We start from the raw sequence: 19,121 nt of genomic DNA, 5'->3' as shown, positions 1-19,121 counted from the left end.
CGGCGAGCCAAGTATCTTCGGTTGATCGCCCTCCGCCAAGAGGGCAATGAAGTGGGGACCCTGGCTCAGGTGTTCTGGTCCCTGGCCGAGGGCATGGGTTACAACGATGCGGCCCTAAAGGACTATTTTAATGGCGGGCTGGATGATCCAGTGTCTCAGGAGGAGATGGCGCAGTTAGAGACACTGGAATTCTGGGAATTTGTGCGCTACCTGCAGCATCGGCTTCGGTGGGATGCCCCAGCCACTTCGGTCTCTTCCGGCGGGGTGGTCGTCAGCCCAGCACCACTGCCCAGGATGGCAACCAGCCAAGCGCCACAACCCAAGATGGCCACCAGTCCAGCACCACTGCCCAAACTGGCTACCAGCCCAGCGCCACAGCACAAGATGGCCGCTAACCCAGCGCCAATGCCCAAATTGGCCAATGTTCCAGCCCCACAGCCCAAGATGGCCGCCAGCCCAGCGCCAATGCCCAAATTGGCCACCGGTTCAGCCCCACAGCCCAAGATGGCCGTCAGCCTAGCGCCACAGCACAAGATGGCCGCTAACCCAGCGCCAATGCCCAAATTGGCCACCGGTCCAGCGCCACAGCACAAGATGGCCGTCTGTCCAATGCCACAGCACAAGATGGCCGCTAACCCAGCGCCAATGCCCAAATTGGCCACCGGCCCAGCGCCACAGTACAAGATGGCCGCTAGCCCAGCACCAATGCCCAAATTGGCCACCGGTTCAGCGCCAATGCCCAAGATGGCCGTCAGTCTAGCGCCACAGCACAAGATGGCCGCTAACCCAGCGCCAATGCCCAAATTGGCCACCGGTCCAGCGCCACAGTACAAGATGGCCGCCAGTCCAGCGACACAACCCCAGATGGCCGCCAGCCCAGAACCACAGTACAAGATGGCCACCTGTCCAGAGTCATGGCCCAAGATGGCTGCACAGGATGAGAGTCACAGCTGACCCTCCGGAGTCGAGTCAGGTTCCAGTTGACCCTCCGGAGTCGAGTCAGGTGCCGGTGAACTCCCCAGAGTCGAGTCAGGTGCCGGTGAACTCCCCAGAGTCGAGTCAGGTGCCGGTGAACTCCCCAGAGTCGAGTCAGGTGCCGGTGAACTCCCCAGAGTCGAGTCAGGTGCCGGTGAACTCCCCAGAGTCGAGTCAGGTGCCGGTGATCCTTCCAGAGTCAGGGCTGGTCACCGGTGATCTTCATGGACTGAGTCAAGTCACCGGTGATCTTCATGGACTGAGTCAAGTCACCGGTGATCTTCATGGACTGAGTCAAGTCACCGGTGATCTTCATGGACTGAGTCAAGTCACCGGTGATCTTCATGGACTGAGTCAAGTCACCGGTGATCTTCATGGACTGAGTCAAGTCACCGGTGATCTTCATGGACTGAGTCAAGTCACCGGTGATCTTCATGGACTGAGTCAAGTCACCGGTGATCTTCATGGACTGAGTCAAGTCACCGGTGATCTTCATGGACTGAGTCAAGTCACCGGTGATCTTCATGGACTGAGTCAAGTCACCGGTGATCTTCATGGACTGAGTCAAGTCACCGGTGATCCTCATGGACTGAGTCAAGTCACCGGTGATCCTCATGGACTGAGTCAAGTCACCGGTGATCCTCATGGACTGAGTCAAGTCACCGGTGATCCTCATGGACTGAGTCAAGTCACCGGTGATCCTCATGGACTGAGTCAAGTCACCGGTGATCCTCATGGACTGAGTCAAGTCACCGGTGATCCTCATGGACTGAGTCAAGTCACCGGTGATCCTCATGGACTGAGTCAAGTCACCGGTGATCCTCATGGACTGAGTCAAGTCACCGGTGATCCTCATGGACTGAGTCAAGTCACCGGTGATCTTCATGGACTGAGTCAAGTCACCGGTGATCTTCATGGACTGAGTCAAGTCACCTCTGATCTTCATGGACTGAGTCAAGTCACCTCTGATCTTCATGGACTGAGTCAAGTCACCTCTGATCTTCATGAACAAAGGCAAGTCACCTCTGATCTTCATGAACAAAGGCAAGTCACCTCTGATCTTCATGAACAAAGGCAAGTCACCTCTGATCTTCATGAACAAAGGCAAGTCACCTATGATCTTCATGAACAAAGGCAAGTCACCTCTGATCTTCATGAACAAAGGCAAGTCACCTCTGATCTTCATGAACAAAGGCAAGTCACCTCTGATCTTCATGAACAAAGGCAAGTCACCTCTGATCTTCATGAGCAAATACAAGTCACCAATGATCTTCATGAGCAGTGTCAGGCCAGCACCAATCTTCTGGAGTCCAGTAATGACACCAGGGGATTACCAGAGTTTCGTCGTCCCGTTGGTCCAGCCGCACGAAGGTCTGCTCCACCTTGTGGGGCTCTGGTCCTGACCGCATGGCTGTGGTGGTCTTCTGCTCCGCTCTGGGGGCCTTCCGCCCTGACCACAAGGATATGGTGGTCTTCTGCTCCGCCCTGGGGGACTCTGGCCTCGACCACAAGGACGTGGTGGTCTTCTGCTCCGCCCTGGGGGGCTTCATGTTGTTTTTTGCTTTTTGTTTTTGTGTTAATTTCTGTCCCTGTTCCTTTCTGTTAGTCTGGCCCTCCGTCCCTCCCCCTGAACCTCCTCCGGTCTTCCTCCCTCCTGGTCTTCCTGTTTTGTGTTTACATTCTGGTGCCTGTTCCCCATGTTTTTCTTTGCTGACCCTCCGTCCCTCCCCCTGAGCCTCCACCTGTCCGCCTCCCTCCTGGTCTCTGTTCTGTGTCTGTCTTGGAGCGTCTAGGAGCCGCTCCGTAGAGGGGGGGTACTGTCACAGTGTCTGGGTTGTGTTCCCTGGGTTTCCACTAGGTGTCCTCCGGTTCCCACGGTGTGTATCATATTATCACTTCCTGTCTCCTTATTTGGTCACCTTCCTCCTTGTTTAGTTAATTGATTGTTCCCCACCTGTCTCCAGTTTCCCCATTATCCTTTTGTGTATTTATACCCGGTCTGTCTGAGTCTGTGTTACGGAGTCCTTGTTTAATGTTGATGTTAATTCATGTCCGTCATCTTGCCTTGCCTTGCCTTGCCTTGCCTTGCCTTGTCTTCTTGTTTAGTTTATGTTTGGATTGCTTTTCTGGTTTTCGACTCATGCCTGGACTGTTTATTCTCTGTGGATTAACCCCTAATAAATGACTTACCCGCACTTGGTTCTATCTTCTGGTTTCCTGTATCACCGATCGTGACAATGGCATGTAATAAATATGGGTCAGTCATCTCAGCTGTTCTTGATCATTTTGAATTTTCCTAAAAAAAAATTTGATTACATCAATGCATTTAGTATATTAAAACCACCAAATTTTTTTATAAAGCAAAAAGTAAAATAAAAGTAAAAATGGGTGGTTTTGCAATTGAGTTAATCACTGTGAATAAAAAATAAACAAAAAAAGATCAAGCAATCAGCTTTTTAGACATCTCTTTATAAATATGAATAAAACCCAAAAACAGTATAAGATATTATGCAAAAATCTTAAAAGTAAACTATAAATTCGGCATTAATTCTGCAAGAGGAATTTCAAATATAATACCATTTCATTGGTTGGATTTTTTTTTTTTAAGTTGTTGGCAATTATAGAATGTGCTGCAACAGTTCTGAAAAAAAAAATACAATCCAGAATGGTGGGTGATTGCAATTAATACTGGTACATAAAAATAAAATTAGTTCAAAGTCTGCTGATGTCAAACTCTAATAAAACCAAATGAGAGTTGTGGAGCATTATCTGAATGCCGCACAGAGTTGCAACCTATGCACTGCATTCCAAATAGTTCACTCAAGAGGTTTCACGATACAGTAGTTACGAAAGCAGCATTAGGAATTAGGAACAGAGCTATGTCTGTGTATATTCAAGTAATTTGCTGCTGAAAAGCACAAAACATATGTCCATCAATACACTAATCTTCAGCCTTCACTATTACCTAATCAGAATAAGCTGACCTCATCGCTTCAAAGCTGGGCAGATAAATCAGTCTACAGGCAGCTGGGCCCCGGCCCTAAAGGCTTGTGGTGGAGCTGAGCCACGTGGCCTGAGTTCTGGAGAACATTAGATACTGTACGGTGAGAGGTCTTACCACCATAACCACAAACAACAGGTCTGGGGCTCCACGGCCTCCACATCTTAACGCTATTTTGAAAGCCTGCTTTTCTCTCTCTCCCTGTCCATCAACTCAACCCAATCACTCATCGGACAAGCAGTTGCAATGGCTCACAGACCTGTCCACAAGCTGACAATGTTATCCTTAAGCACCAGCCCAGGGGTAACTTAAAAGCCCAGAGGTTCTAGAAAATGCGATGGAAAGTGCTGTCTATTATCGTCATCCATGTTTAAGCATCTAATACTGATCGCAACCAATAAAAATACAGATGTAATCCTCAATATGCTCTGACACATTGCACTGTATTGCATTGTACTATTTAGTGAATATTCCCTATTGTGTTTGTATTTTATAAAGTAATCTCTTGAGTTTTCACTGCATGAAATAAACATGGACTTGACATAGAAATCTATGACACAAACAAGCAATTTAATGCTTTTCCAAGCATAGAAACGGCCAGCTAGACCAAGTAGACTTCTATGAAATCAGTAACACACAGATAAACATTTAACAAGAGAGATGCAATTCATTCTCAACTTCACAAACGACATGAGAGTCCAGTGATAAAAAAAGCATAATTAAAGAGCAGAAGCGCAGTGGGACAGATGTGGAGGAGTGCACACGACAGGACAGTAAATATGCCGACCTGACAGAGAGAGTGAAGTCTCCTGGATTGCTCTTGCTGGGTCTTGCTAGAAAGCTGCCATGGACGCCCCGTGTCAGGAGCAGGTGTTCTGCCTCTATCCCAGTGATGTTGGGATGAAACCACCTGAAATGAAAGTAAAATGACATGCTCAGCAAAGAGACCAAGACTTGATGCTCAATAGTTAAGTAAACGTACACTGGGAGGCAAAATTCTGACAAATTCACTGGTACAACTTTTATGCTTCATTTTTTTACACTACTGTTGAAAAGTTGGGTCAGTATGAAGAAATTATTACTTTTATTCAGCAAGTATGCTGAATACTTGATTGAAAGTGACAGTAAAGACTTTTATAATGTTTATGATATATATGTGTGTGACCCTGGACCACAAAACCTTAAGTTGCTGGGGTATATTTTTAGCAATTGCTAAAAAATCATTAGGATATTAAGTAAAGATCATGTTCCATGGAGATATTTTGTAAATTTCCTACCAGAAATATATCAAAACGTAATTTTAGATTAGTAATATGCATTGCTAAGAATTCATTTGGACAAATACAAAGGGGATTTTCTCAGTATTTTTTATTTTTTGCACCCTTGTCAGATTCCAGGTTTTCAAATAGTTGTATCTCAGCCAAATATTGCCCGATCCTAATAAACCATACAGTACATCGATGGAAAGTTTATTTATTCAGTTTCAGATAATGTATAAATCTCAATTTAAAAAAAATTACACTTAAGACTGGTTTTGTAGTCCAAGGTCACACACACACACACACACACACATATATTTATTTATCGGGCATTTCCTTCAAGGAGGCAAGGGAGGCAGTGCCTCCTTAAAATATTGAAAGAGAAAAAAAATTCATACTACAAAAATAAAAAACACCAATATTACAAAATATGACATTAAAAAATATAATATATATCCAATCCAATATTTGTTGTATTTCTGTTTATTTAAAAGAGCTTAGGCTCATGTAACCAGAAATTTTTCTTGCCTCATGGGTTTACATTATCTTAATAAGCAAAGTAATTCAACATTAGGCTGACCATATTTCAGTTTTCCAAAAAAAGGACAGTAGGTGTAGGCGGGGCAGGCGGCTGGGGTGTGGTTGGTTGGTGGTTAACCCTTTCGAGTCGATTAATGCGTATACGCGTTATGAGTCATTTTCTCCTGATAACCCCAAAAAGAACTTAAATTACACTTTCAGTTTTGATCGTACAGATAAGATCGATACATCAATCGAATCTGTAAAGGGTCTGCTTTTTTGTATACAGACATAATAACAATAAAACTTTGTGCATTTATAAAATAAAGATAACAAACAAGGTGTGCTGTCTGCAGCCTTTGTCTGCGCTGATCTTCATTTACAAACGCGTTATTAAAATGAACTGTAACTCAGTGAATACTCAACGAAGAAACATGATAGATATATCTATAGAAAGTCTGACATGTCTACTTTTAATCTACTTTTTAAACAAGTGCTGCCGAAAACAAATATTCTGTGATAAAGTAATCCATATGAAAACAACGCGATGTCCGTTTGTCACGTCTCTCTTCATTATCTTCTAATGTGACCACGCCCCCGCGCTGAACGCGCTATTCAGATTCTAATGTTTCACTGAAGCACGCGGCTTGAATACGCCCATACAACAGAAGATAAAGCAGCGAGACTGTTCAATTTATTTTATTTTACTCTTTGTTTCGCGATGAGAGGAATAAGACATAATTCACCCCAAAAAGATGTGATGTGGATTACCTCAGGATTTGAGATTTGGATTTCCCCAGAAAAAAATGAAAGAAGCACTTTATTCAGCAGAGATCATAAACATGAGTAAGTCTCTTTTTATTTATTTATATACTTGTACTAGTTTTCAAATAACGTGTAAACATTTTACTAGTTAGACTTTTTCCAAACTATAATTCCTGACTAAATGTATAATCAAGTGAAACATTATAAAGTTTCAATAACAATATACACTACTATACCATTCAAAAGCTTGATGTAAATAATATGTGTAACTGTAAGAAATGGAACAAACAATGCTGTTCTTTCAATTTATCCCAAAAAACCTGAAAAAATATTCTCAGCTCTTTTCAATAATAATAATAATAATAATAATATTTTTTTTGTAGAAAATCAGATTGTTAAAAGGATTTCTGAAGGATTGTGTGACTGGAGTAATGATGCAAAAAAATTCAGTTTGAAAGTCAGCTTTGATTGTTCCTAATAAACTGTTTAACTGCACTCGCAAGTGAATATTAAATTATGTTGTGGGATAAATAAATATATTCTAAATAAACTACAAACATAAAATGATATATATTTATTTTGTCCTCACATTCTTTCTTGTAACTCCTTCCTCTCAGTGGCACAGATGACTGAAAGGCTCATTATGCAGCTCATTATGCGGGCCTTTGTCTTCTCAGGTGTAAATCACAATGATATTCATGATAGTTGACGCCTACTCGCATATGACTTTTACCAACAAAAAGTGTCTTAGAAAATGTAAATCAATATATTGTTTTCTGTGAGTGAGTAAACAAAATGATTTTCACATCATTTAGACATAAAAATTCTAGGCTACAAGTTCCAATTCTCAAAAGTCCCGGTAACCAATGTTCTTTATGTGTTTTATTGCCTTATTCAAGTGATTTAACATTTTTAGTTTTTCAATAACCACGCATAACATTTTTTTCTCAAAAACACAATCGTACACACATGCTGCTCACATATTGTTATAGCCCAGTTTGTGCTGATAACAGTGAGATTAGACTTGAGCAATTTAGATGTTTATAACTGAAAAAAGCACAAATGTCAGGGCATGACAAAACTACTCCAGGCCCCAAAAATACCCTTAGACCTCAGAGGGTTAAAGTAGTGCCCAAAGTAGTGCAATGACCATATCCCAAATATCAAAACTGAAAATATGTCATTTCCATACCTAAAATACATATTTTACAGTCACTGTTATGCATATTGATCATAAACACAGCTAAAAAAGCTTCCTACCAGTGGCCCTCCTGCACAAAACTTAACATCTAGCACAGTTTTATCATATGCAAAATGCTAAATGTTTCAATACAAGCATTTTAACTGTTATGCATATTGATCATAAACACAGCTAAAAAAGCTTCCTACCAGTGGCCCTCCTGCACAAAACTTAACATCTAGCACAGTTTTATCATATGCAAAATGCTAAATGTTTCAATACAAGCATTTTAACTGTTATGCATATTGATCATAAACACAGCTAAAAAAGCTTCCTACCAGTGGCCCTCCTTCACAAAAATTAACATTTAGCACAGTTTTATCATATGCAAAATGCTAAATGTTTCAATACAAGCATTTTAGTCAAATTTAATTAAGCAACATTTCAAACCTTTAACCCACGGGGAAAATCAATCCATTAACAGTTTAAATGAAGCCATAGGAGGAAAAAAAAGAGGACTTGGCAACCCTGCATTCAACACGAGCTGCAGGAGTCAGATTTGACTGATCACAGGTTGAGGAGAGAGAGATGGCTGATTCTAGAGAGATTTAAATACTCTGTGTTATTGATAGCGGCTCCCTGATGCTTGAAAATTATGCAATATTAGAATGTTTGCAGGGACACAAAAATCACGGGAGCAGGCAATAATGGTCAGAAATTTAGCGGGAACGCCATTTTAATACAAAAAGCATTTTTATTATAAAAACACACTGGCGACTGTAGAAAGTAAAAGCAGAATTCCCGACATTTTGGGCGATTCAGAATTTTTTTGTGTGCAAAAAGAGGACATGTCCGGGAAAAAGAGGAAATATGGTCGCTCTAACATCATGGCAACGTAAAACACAAAGTACCTCACACGTGAAACACTTAACGTAACGTGTAAATGCACGTCAGTAATGTAAATCAAGCAAGCTTCTAGGCATTGGCCTTGAAATAACACATTAGCAGACCAGAGGAAATAATATGGATTTTTCTTTTTTTTCAGAAAACTTCTTGCACAAAATAAATTCAAGCACTTTCAAGGACTTGCATCAATGTATGTTTATTTTCAAAAACTTTCCAGGGCCTTGAATTTTTTTTTTTCAGATTCACAAACTTTCAAGGATTTCAAGGACCCGTGGGTACCCTACATACAGTATGTATATTTGTGTTCAATTTCATGGCGAATGCTAGTTCTAATCAGTGACGATTGCAGTGTTTGAAAAGTTATTCCCTAATCCTTCAGGGTTGATGGGGGGACAAGAGGTCATGTGTAATCTGGTCTGATGTTGGGCCCCAGCTGTTTGTCAGCCAGTCTGTTCATACACCGGCTCCCTCATGTAAGAAGGCTTTGTGAATGGCCGTCCAGGGGTCAGGAGTAATTTTATGGGTGTGCTGTTTCCAAGAGTGGCAGCCTGCTAGGGGCCCCATCTCTTAATTTCACTTTAAGTGACCGCACGTGGGTCCCTTACTTTCATCTTGACAGAACTGTGCAAATCCTGACCACATTGTATGATTGCTATTATATACACATTACTGTTCAAAGGTTAGGGGTCAGCAAGATTTTCAAGAAGCCTCTTCTGCACACCAAGGCTGAATTTATTTGATAAAAAATATAGTAAAAATTGTATTATTGTGAAATATTATAATTATAGAAAAGTATTCTCTACTTTAATACATTTGAAAATGTAATTTATTCCAGTGATGAATATTCAGCATAATTATTCCAGTCTTCAGTGTCACATGATCCTTTAAATAATCACTCTAATATTCTGATTTGGTGGCAAGAAACATTTCTTATTATTATCAATGTTGAAAACAGTTGTGTGGATTATTTGATCAAAATTCTAAAGAAAAACATTTACATGTAATTGTATCTTTTCTAACATTATAATGATTTTACTGTCACTTTTCATAAATTTAATGTGTTAAGATTTAGTGACAATGCACAGTTTTCAACCTAATTCTTGATCATTACTTTAAACAAGTCAAAATATTCTACAGAATGCCTCACGTATTTTCTAAAGATTAACTTGTATTGAAAAGCAGAGGTCTTAACGAACAGATGTGAGTATGCGTCTTACCCTGATACTGTGAGTTTAAACTCTAACTCATTATTCTCCCTCTATCACTCACTTCCTCCAGTTTTTCACTGCAGAAGAAGTGTTGTAGCACCCTTGATGTTGTCTCTTATCGTGGAGGCTACCTGTGAGCATTAGTAATCACTCCCCATCACTCCTCGTCATGACTCACTGCTTATGATTCTATGTTTGTCAGAAGGTCTATATTTTCCCCTCCTGTCACATCATCATTATGCATAGTCACTAACTTCCCAATCTTTTGTAGAGTTTGCCATTAAAGCAAAAATATTCAAATGTATGTGGGTTAATAATTCATTGACATTTCTGTCAGCACTTTTCCTCCTGACAGTGACTTTCAAAAAAGCTAGTCCAAGCAACTATATCCTAGAAACTAATTTGTACACAAATTAAAGTATTGTAAAAGAAAAGAATGTAAAAACACGTAACTGATTTGCCATACCATATACAGGGAAACATTTTATTATATATTAATATTTAACACATTTAACAATAAGAAAATACACAATTATACAGTAAAACACTGAATGAACAATGGGCTTTGGAAGTAAAATGCCTGAAATAACTTATAAATTATGCTAAAATATGTATAATATTCAACAAGACAAGATATGAATGTTTAAATTAAAATAGTCCTAGTTATGTTTTTTGGTATTGTGTGTGTGTGTGTGTGTGTGTGTGTGAGACAATGTGCACAGTCTATAAATGTTTATTAGTTCTCGTTTTTGGAAATGACACTGTTTTAGTTTACCACAATGAAATTAAATTACCACAATGATATTCCTAGTAAAAAAGTAATACATTTATATATACAAAGGACATCTTATGGCATTTATTGCCACCCTGTTTGAGTTTATGTTTTGAGGGAATGTCTGATCAATTGAGGCAACCTTTTTTTTTTTTTACAGTGTAAAGGGCATACAAGAAAATAGATATTTTAATATATCTATAAATTGCCCTGTTTTATAAACATGCCCTAGATGCCATGAAGAACTGAAAGAGAGATATAGCATAAAACGAGGTCTGTGCTGTATAGATAAACATGTCATCATACATTAGCTGATAGTACATGGGTTCTACATCATTTCTGCAACATTAAAGCAAAAGACCAGAATATTCAGTTTTAGAATATTTAACTGAGACTTCAAATACTTCATTACGATATTGAAAAAAAATAAAAAATATATAAATAAAATTTGATTGAAGAAATACTGCTTCTTATGTTTGCTCTATGTTTGGTAAACATCTTAGTAGATAATTGTGGGATAGGGATCATCAGAAAATACATATACTGTATGGAATCTTCATTTTGCATTCTGTTAAACAGCAGGTGACACTAATCCCAGCTAAGCTTTTATGTATTTTCATAAAACAATGATAGTGGGCTTAGTCTGACCCCTTAACCTTTCTTTTCAGTTCCCAAAACTGCTCTCAGCTCTTGACAAATTTTTTCTCTGAAACTATAGGAACAGATGACAACAACTTCCCAGTTTCATGATAATAAAAAATAAAGATTGCATGTAGCAAAAAAAAAAAATAATAAATACAGCAGCTGGATGTGTTTCTCTTGTGATGGAGACCGTCTGGTCCTTTACTTGAACAGGTCTGTACAGACGCAGACTTTCAGGCAAGGATCTGCACCCAGGAACAAACAGCTCCAGGTCACTTCTAAGCCTCACTGAGCTCCCAGCAGCTCTTCAGGACAACACACACAGCCACAACAAACCACAAACCATCCGGCAAAGTGCGCACACACTCCTGCACAAGCAGCAGCCCCGAAAGAAATGTGCAGCGCTATTGCATGTGATTTCGGCCATGAAAACAGCATAGTCTGGTTACAAAATGATAACAGCAACTAATGCCTCATGTTCCTACCTCACCATTCTGTTCGGAGCCTGTCAGAGCCCCTGCTTTGCTTCAGAGTTTGGTAATCCACGCTCAGTACAGTTACACAAGGAGGAAGAGAGGGGGCAGGGACTTGTAGGAGTGCTGCTGGTTGGAAAGAGAGATGGGGGGTGTTTAATCTGGGATTTGGATGCATGTGAGCTGCCCTGATAGGAAAGCCAGCCAGTACAATCAGCTTTTGAGCAACTGTCCATCCCTCCTACCCCCCCCCCCCCCCCCTCTCGTGCTCTCTCTCTCTCTCTTTCTCTCTCTGAACGTGACGCAGCGTCGCCATGCTGCCTGACACACTCTTACACCCCTTATCTTTATCTGTGCTACCATTAGGTTTAAATTGAGAGTGGCTGCTTCTAGAAAAAACAACACTGCACTCACCATTGAAGGCAGCAAAAGAAAAATTAAAAAATAAAATGAAGTTGTACAGTACAAGATTATATTCAAAGCAGCTTGGGTACTAAAGCATCCTGACAAACTATAGATATTTTAATATTTGTATTTTATGATATCAGATAATAGGAATATTGGACTTACAGTAAAAACAAGGTGCACGCCCATATACTCTGGGATAAGTAAAAGCTTTCATGCTTTTGAAAGAAGATTCTTATGCTCACCAAGGTTGTATTTATTTGATCAAAAAAGAAAAAAGAAATACAGTAAGTATTATTATTATTATTATTATTTTTACAAATTACAGTATTTGAATATATATATATATATATATATATATATATATATATATATATATATATATATATATATATATATATATATATATATATATATATATATTCTCTCTGTTGCCAAATTGAAATTTCCTGAAATTTCAGCAGCAATTACTCCAGTCTTAAGAAATCTGTAGGGAATTTGGTGTCTTTGTGAAACATTTATTATTATTATTATTATTATTAGTGTGGAAGATTCTTTGATAAAAAAAAATGGTTAACAGCATTTATTTGAAATAGAAAGTTTTTGTAACTTTATAAATATCTATATTGGCATTTTTTACTAATTGAATGTGTCCTTTCGTAATAAAAGCTAAAAAATCAAAAAATATCTTATCTTACAATAAAACTTCTAAATGTTATGAAACTTTTTTTCTTGTTCTATGCATACATCTAACAAAATGTAACAAGAATTATGCATTTGCTAACTTTATTACGAAATAATGCTACTTTAAAACAACAGTGACTTCTTTTTTAAACATGTTGAAGTTTGAAGAATGGTTTATGCCTGTGCTCAAGCACTTTTAGTGTGCACTTGCCAGCTTATGCAAACAGTATGCACCGCTACTTTAGGTTGCATAAGTGAAAAATGCTTGCCAAGTAATGAAGTAATTGATTTTAAAAGAGACAGAGTATACATGTGAATAAAATGTACTGCTCTGGCTTACAAAGCTTTTTTCTAATTACAGACAAACTTTGGCATGAGTCACTATGGGACTGAGAGAATTAGGACAAAACTGATCGCCAGGAAAAAAACGGATTTCCCCAGAACGGAGCTGGACACAATATCATGTTTAGAGTTTAAACCTTAAGCTTTAGTTAAAGCTCAAGTGTGTCATTTCATAATTGCAAAGAATAATTTTGAAAGGTTTCCCTGCCATCTGCCATTTGTTGGACAAACAGACAGTTCAGACTCACTGTTTGAGCCAATGTTGCTTTGCCAGGATGCTCAAAAAAAAAAAATGCCGGTGTTTTCTGCCAAAGAGTCAGTGTTTAGACTTCCAAGGAATTAACCTACTGTACAAATTCCTCACTTTTGGCCATCTCCACATCTTAAACTTGGGCACAAAGTATTTTAAGGTCAAAAAATGGTCCGCTTCGGCTTTAAGTCTTATCACTTCTCTTTCATGCTTCATCATGGAAGTAATATTGACCTGCAACTTCCCTTTAAACCTTATAAAATCTCATAAGGACACTATAAATGTAATCTGAGGCCATTAGTGTTATAATGGTCAGATTAATGAATGCAAAGGAAGAGCGCTTCTGTTCTTTCAGCTTCCTCTTCGATAAAATAAATGCATGACTTTCTCCTCTGGTTTAATAATTAACAGCCATTGTCTAGCTTGCAGCCTGATATAAATAAATAAATACAATAGAATAAATAATATTAAAAAAATAATATAACAATTTTAGTAATAATAAAACCAATATGCAAATAAGATTAAAAATATCTAAAACAGGAATAGCCACACAATCCTCTGTTGTAACATCCATATTGGCACATACTGTTGAGTGACGCCAGAGACCCTCTAGCTTATGATAACTCGGGGGCACAAATGGGCTGTACAATGAGGGCCAGAGAGAGAGTGAGTGATATCAGGCGGAAAGTGCTGCAGCAGTGTTCTGACAGGGGAAACACACAGACCCACGTGCACACAGTGAGCTGCCTCTTCCCTCTTACATAATGTCTCAAGTTCAACACTATTTGTTGGCTATTTAAAGAAGCAGGCTCGGTGACAAAAAGTGATATATATAGTACCCCCAAATCAGCTTCAAAGACCCTCTCGCGTCTATATTGGGGGCAGACAGGTCCCTGTGGCTGGATTTTGGTACCGTTACTGATATTTTTAGAAAAGCTGATTATGCTGCCACATGTCAGTCTAGCGGTGACGTGGTGAGTCAGTTTAAACACACGGCCTTGTAGTTTGTCTCATTTTACTTCATCTGTTCATCAGCTTAATGTTATTTATTGATTTTATTTAATTCTGGTAATTTTCTCAGGATTAGTATTTTTTTATAGTTTTATTTTATTTTAAACATTATAAATATCTTTATTGTCACTTTTGTTCTATTTAATGCATCCTTGCTACATTTTTTTTTAATTAAATTCCTATAACTGATAATAACTGATAATTGAATTTGAGAATGATATCTGAAGGATCATGTGACACTGCACGCTGTAATAACAGTTGATGAAACTGTAGCTTTGTCATCACATGAATACAGTTCATTTGAAAATATTTTAATATACTGTAGAAACATTTAAAATAATACTTATTAATATTACTGGTTTACTGTACTTTTGATCAAATAAATGTAGCAATAGTAAGCATAATAGAAAATATTTAAAATAAGTTATTCCAAACTTTTTTGACCAGTAGTGTGTAGATATATACATAGTGTCAGATATGAGTATATGGGTGCCACCCAGTCAGTTATGGGACATTACGGCAGCAAATCTGTATGTATATATATATATATATATATATATATATATATATATATATATATATATATACTGTATGTGTGTGTATTACATATAATAATAAACACATACATATATTATTTAAATAAAAACTTTAATTTTGTATGCGATGCCCGTCATATATATATATATACTGTATATGGGTAAGGATGCCGCCCGCCCAGTTAAAGCTACGGGACATTATGCCAGCATATCTGAAAGTGTTAATTTATTAACCCCCAACCCCAAGTTAACTGATTAACCGCAAGTCCCCAAGCACATACATGTAAGGTCAAATCAATTCAATTCACATAACTAGAATGGTACATTCAAGGCTAGACGCGGTAGCAGCCTCTCTCCCCCCTTGAGGGAGAAATATGTTGCCATTTTTGAACTCACCCTGGGTTAGACAGCCCAAGGACATGTGAAACAAAATCTAACGTCAACGATCATATTCAAATTCTCAACAGCTGATAACAACCCTTCCAACAGAAATAGCCTCCTGGATTGGGATCAAGACCTGGCTTTGCGTCCTAAAAGGAGAGTCTAGGTGAAAAATAAAAAAGGTGGTGATTTATGATATGAACAATGAAATGCACAACATCTGTATACTTCAACACACCATCTCCAATAACTATATCATGATTATGGAGACATTAATCTGTATAATCCATGCTTTATTTGATCTGATGAGACATAATTCCTTAAATAATAAATACTGTGGGTTTAGAGGCATGCTGTGAGTCTGCTGGCCTGTTTTTAAGGGTTCATTTATAAAATGATAAATGAAAATCATAAAGCCATCAATGATGTAAAATACCCACAAATTATGCAAATGTCACACTTTTTTTAATTTGAACATAAATGCCAATAGCACAAGGAAAATGTAAACTACAATGATCCCAGTGCTTAAAAATGGATGACTGTGATTAAAAAAAATTATAATTCTTAGCAAACCTTTGGTCACAACTAACAGAATTCCTGGAAATTTGGGGAATTCTCATCTCATTTAATTTCACCACATTGAAGGCAGCTTACTATACTACCGATCCTGTCCCTTCTGTTTTCAGACAAGTCAAACTGTCAGACATACTGACACCAAATACCGACATACTGTTTGGTTGAAAGAAATTAATACATTTATTTAGCAAGGATGCATTAAAATAATACAGTTTCTATATCAAATAGATGCTGTATAAATTAATTTCTATTCATCAAAGAATATTGGGGGGGAAAGTATCACAGTTACAACAAATATATTACAGTAAGCAGCACAACTGTTTTTAACATTGATGATACAATGTTTCTTGAGCAGCAAATCAGTATATCATTAGAATGATTTCTAAAGGATCATGTGACACTGAAACTTGGGTAAGAGCTGCTGAAAATTCAGTGTTGCATAAATTACATTTTAAATTACTGTATATGAAAACAGAAAACTTACACTTTAAATTGAAATACCGTTTCACAATTTCTTTATTGTATTTTTGCTTCAGGTGGGCATAAGAGACTTCTTTCAAAAACATTAAAAACATCTTACTGACACCAAACCTTTGAACATGAGTGAATCTCTTAGTGTGGAAATTTTGACAACTGGCGACTATTTTCATGCAACCAAAATATTCATGACCCCACGAAAATAACCACGCAATGAGCCATCTCTTCCTTTTTCCTCTTTCCTGTACACGCTTACTCACATGCACACAAAAGATGCTTTATGATCTAGAGAGAAAGAAATAACAATAATGCCAAAAAAAGGAGCAGGTTGGATAAGTGACCAAGAAAAATGATTCCACATTACTTAAGGATAATAAAAATAAATCTCTTTAGGTCTTTCCAAAACGAGGAGCAGTATAAATGTTCTTTACGGCAATGTGTTAAATATGCATGAACTAAGTAACTTTGAGCTAAGTAACATGAGCTAAGTAACTTTGTTAGCCTTCTCTTTGCAAAACCTCTTGTGAACAATAAAACATTTGTACGCGTAATATATGTAAATCCTATATTTAAATAATTTTCAGTTTCCTGTTTGTATAGCACAGATAACTGCAAATCTGCAAAATGTACAGTATAGGTCCCTGCACTTTTGCATATTAGACAGATTATCCTCTGTTATGTACTGTTAAGTGAAATCAGTTTTCACACCAGTTAAAAGGGACGTGTCAACATTTACTCACCCTCATGTTCTTCTAAACCTGTACGACTTTTTTTCTTCAGTGGAACATGCACAAACGGAGATGAAGGTTTAAGTCAACATTCACTTTCATTGTATGGAAAAAGATGCTAAGGCTGACATTCCCTACCATCTCTTTCTGCTATCAACTGAAGAAACAGTCATACAAGTCTGGAAAAGTAAAGGACAACAGTGAACTATTCCTTTAATGAGATGAGAAGGACATCAGTAATGATAATCTAATGATGCTAATAATAGTCAATGGTAATTGTTGGCAGCAGAACTATTTATATAACAGATGATGTAGAGGCACAGTAAAGGCCAAAGTATCACAGACTATTACTCTGACAAATGAAAGCTGCTGGTAAAGACATAACCAGCACTGAATCCTGAAACATAGTGTGTTAACGGTTAGTGCATACAGTAGATAATGCAAGCTTAAAGCAACACTGAGTGTTGTTCCCGTGCTCTATGTTATTTACCCAAGGCCACCTGTGCAAACTCACAATAACTGATGTGTGCTTCAGCTCTTTGTGTAGGTGCATTAACCCAGGGACTCTTTAGATCTCTGTTTATGCAGATATGACACTCAGAATGAAATACAAATCATATGTCAAACTTTAGGAAACAAAACAGCGTCACACCACACTCATCCTTGCGTTAATGTCTTTTTGACACCGACTAAAGGCCTGTTAACTTCTAACTCTGCTCCAACATACAATTATAAAATGCCTCAGGGCTTACCTTACTAAATATTAATGTTCATTGTACAATAGTCGACACAGTTGTTTAGTTGTGTTTTAGAAGATTAAGTTAGACAAGCAGCTATTAATACCGCTTGCTGTATTTGTCCAATCAATTTGACTGACCTCATATATGCAAATAAGGACGTTAACCCGAAGTTTCAAACATGCAGAGTGAAATCTATAAATAATGACTAACCCGGGATAAAGTGTGAATAGTGGGGAACATGTCACAAGGAAAACTATTTCAAATGTGAAATTTTAAAGTAATACATTTTTTTGCAGTTACATTTAGCCCACATATTGGCTATATTAGAGCTTGTGTGCACATTTCTAAATTTTTTCAATCTACCATCTCAAATCTCTGTCTTTAATGTTTTAAGTGATTATTTTAGCAACGGCGTAGTAAACAAAGTAGGAGGTAATTACTATAAGTATTCTAATATAACGACTCAATAAACTAACAAAGCACAGTTTAAATACTGCATTAGAGGGAGAACTGTTACAGTGAATTTACGCTGATTAATCATATTCAGCATCCGTTAGCGAGAGCGACACAGGCTACAATCTACATGCTACTGAAATCAAGGAAAAATAATAAAATAAAAAAAAAAGGTGGGGAAATAAGACAAACTATTCCTAAACAGTCTATGGTATAAAATCGTTAAACGAACAGTATAATGGGTCAGACAGGATCAGGATCAGGATCCTGGAGTAAAGACCGAATCGACTCACTGAGCTGCGTGTCGTTCTCGATTCATTCATACATACAGTAACAGTAACACTCAGCACCCGCTCTCGCAGTTTTAATGTAGCCTTTAGCTTACCTTCGAGACGTCATGGCCGTCCTGGAAACTGTCAGATGTCAAAAGTGTATGAGCTGACTGAGGGGGAAAGAGTAATAAACCGATTCTGCCTCCGCCGAGTCACTGCAGCAGAGCTGAGCGCGAGCGAGGGGCGTCACACAGCGCCCAGCTCTCATTCACTCTCTCCGCCTCTCACTCACACACCGCTCACAAATACTGGAAAAACTTTATCCAGCCGGTTCGTTATTATCAAGCTCGTACCATTCCCCAGGACCATGTGACAGCACATAACAACGACAATATTTTATTTTCTCAGTGTATAAAGACCGGGCGGGTTGGGCTCTAACTACCTTAGTTTAACATTTGTAACCGAGCTACAAAGGTGAAATCATAATAATCTATCTTTGGTCTAGGCCTATATGTTGACTCAGGGGCAAGATCCCAGGCCCTATGCATAGGCAGTCCTAATGGGCC

The 19,121-nt window shown here is 38.3% G+C and overlaps 1 protein-coding gene across 4 annotated transcripts in view; it reads right to left on the bottom strand.

Annotated features, from left to right (window-relative positions):
* Positions 1-18,853, bottom strand: part of LOC132118180 (tyrosine-protein phosphatase non-receptor type 11-like) — a 35,905-nt gene extending 17,052 nt beyond the window's left edge. For 2 of the 4 annotated variants that reach the window (XM_059527830.1, XM_059527831.1), the window contains exons 1-2: positions 11,718-11,893; positions 4,764-4,886 (exon numbers count right to left, since the gene is read on the bottom strand). In XM_059527830.1, coding sequence (XP_059383813.1) covers positions 4,764-4,886; positions 11,718-11,878 — 284 coding nt within the window. In that variant the 5' untranslated portion in view covers positions 11,879-11,893. Of the gene's footprint in view, positions 1-4,763; positions 4,887-11,712; positions 11,894-18,668 lie in introns of those variants that run through there. The other 2 variants (XM_059527832.1, XM_059527833.1) reach the window with 2 other exon arrangements.
* Between the last annotated feature and the right edge of the window lie 268 nt (positions 18,854-19,121).

Source organism: Carassius carassius, chromosome 37, assembly GCF_963082965.1.
Source record: "Carassius carassius chromosome 37, fCarCar2.1, whole genome shotgun sequence".
NCBI lineage: Eukaryota > Metazoa > Chordata > Actinopteri > Cypriniformes > Cyprinidae > Carassius > Carassius carassius.
Note: the sequence above shows the minus strand (reverse complement) of the source record. Positions and strands in the feature narration are given on the sequence as shown.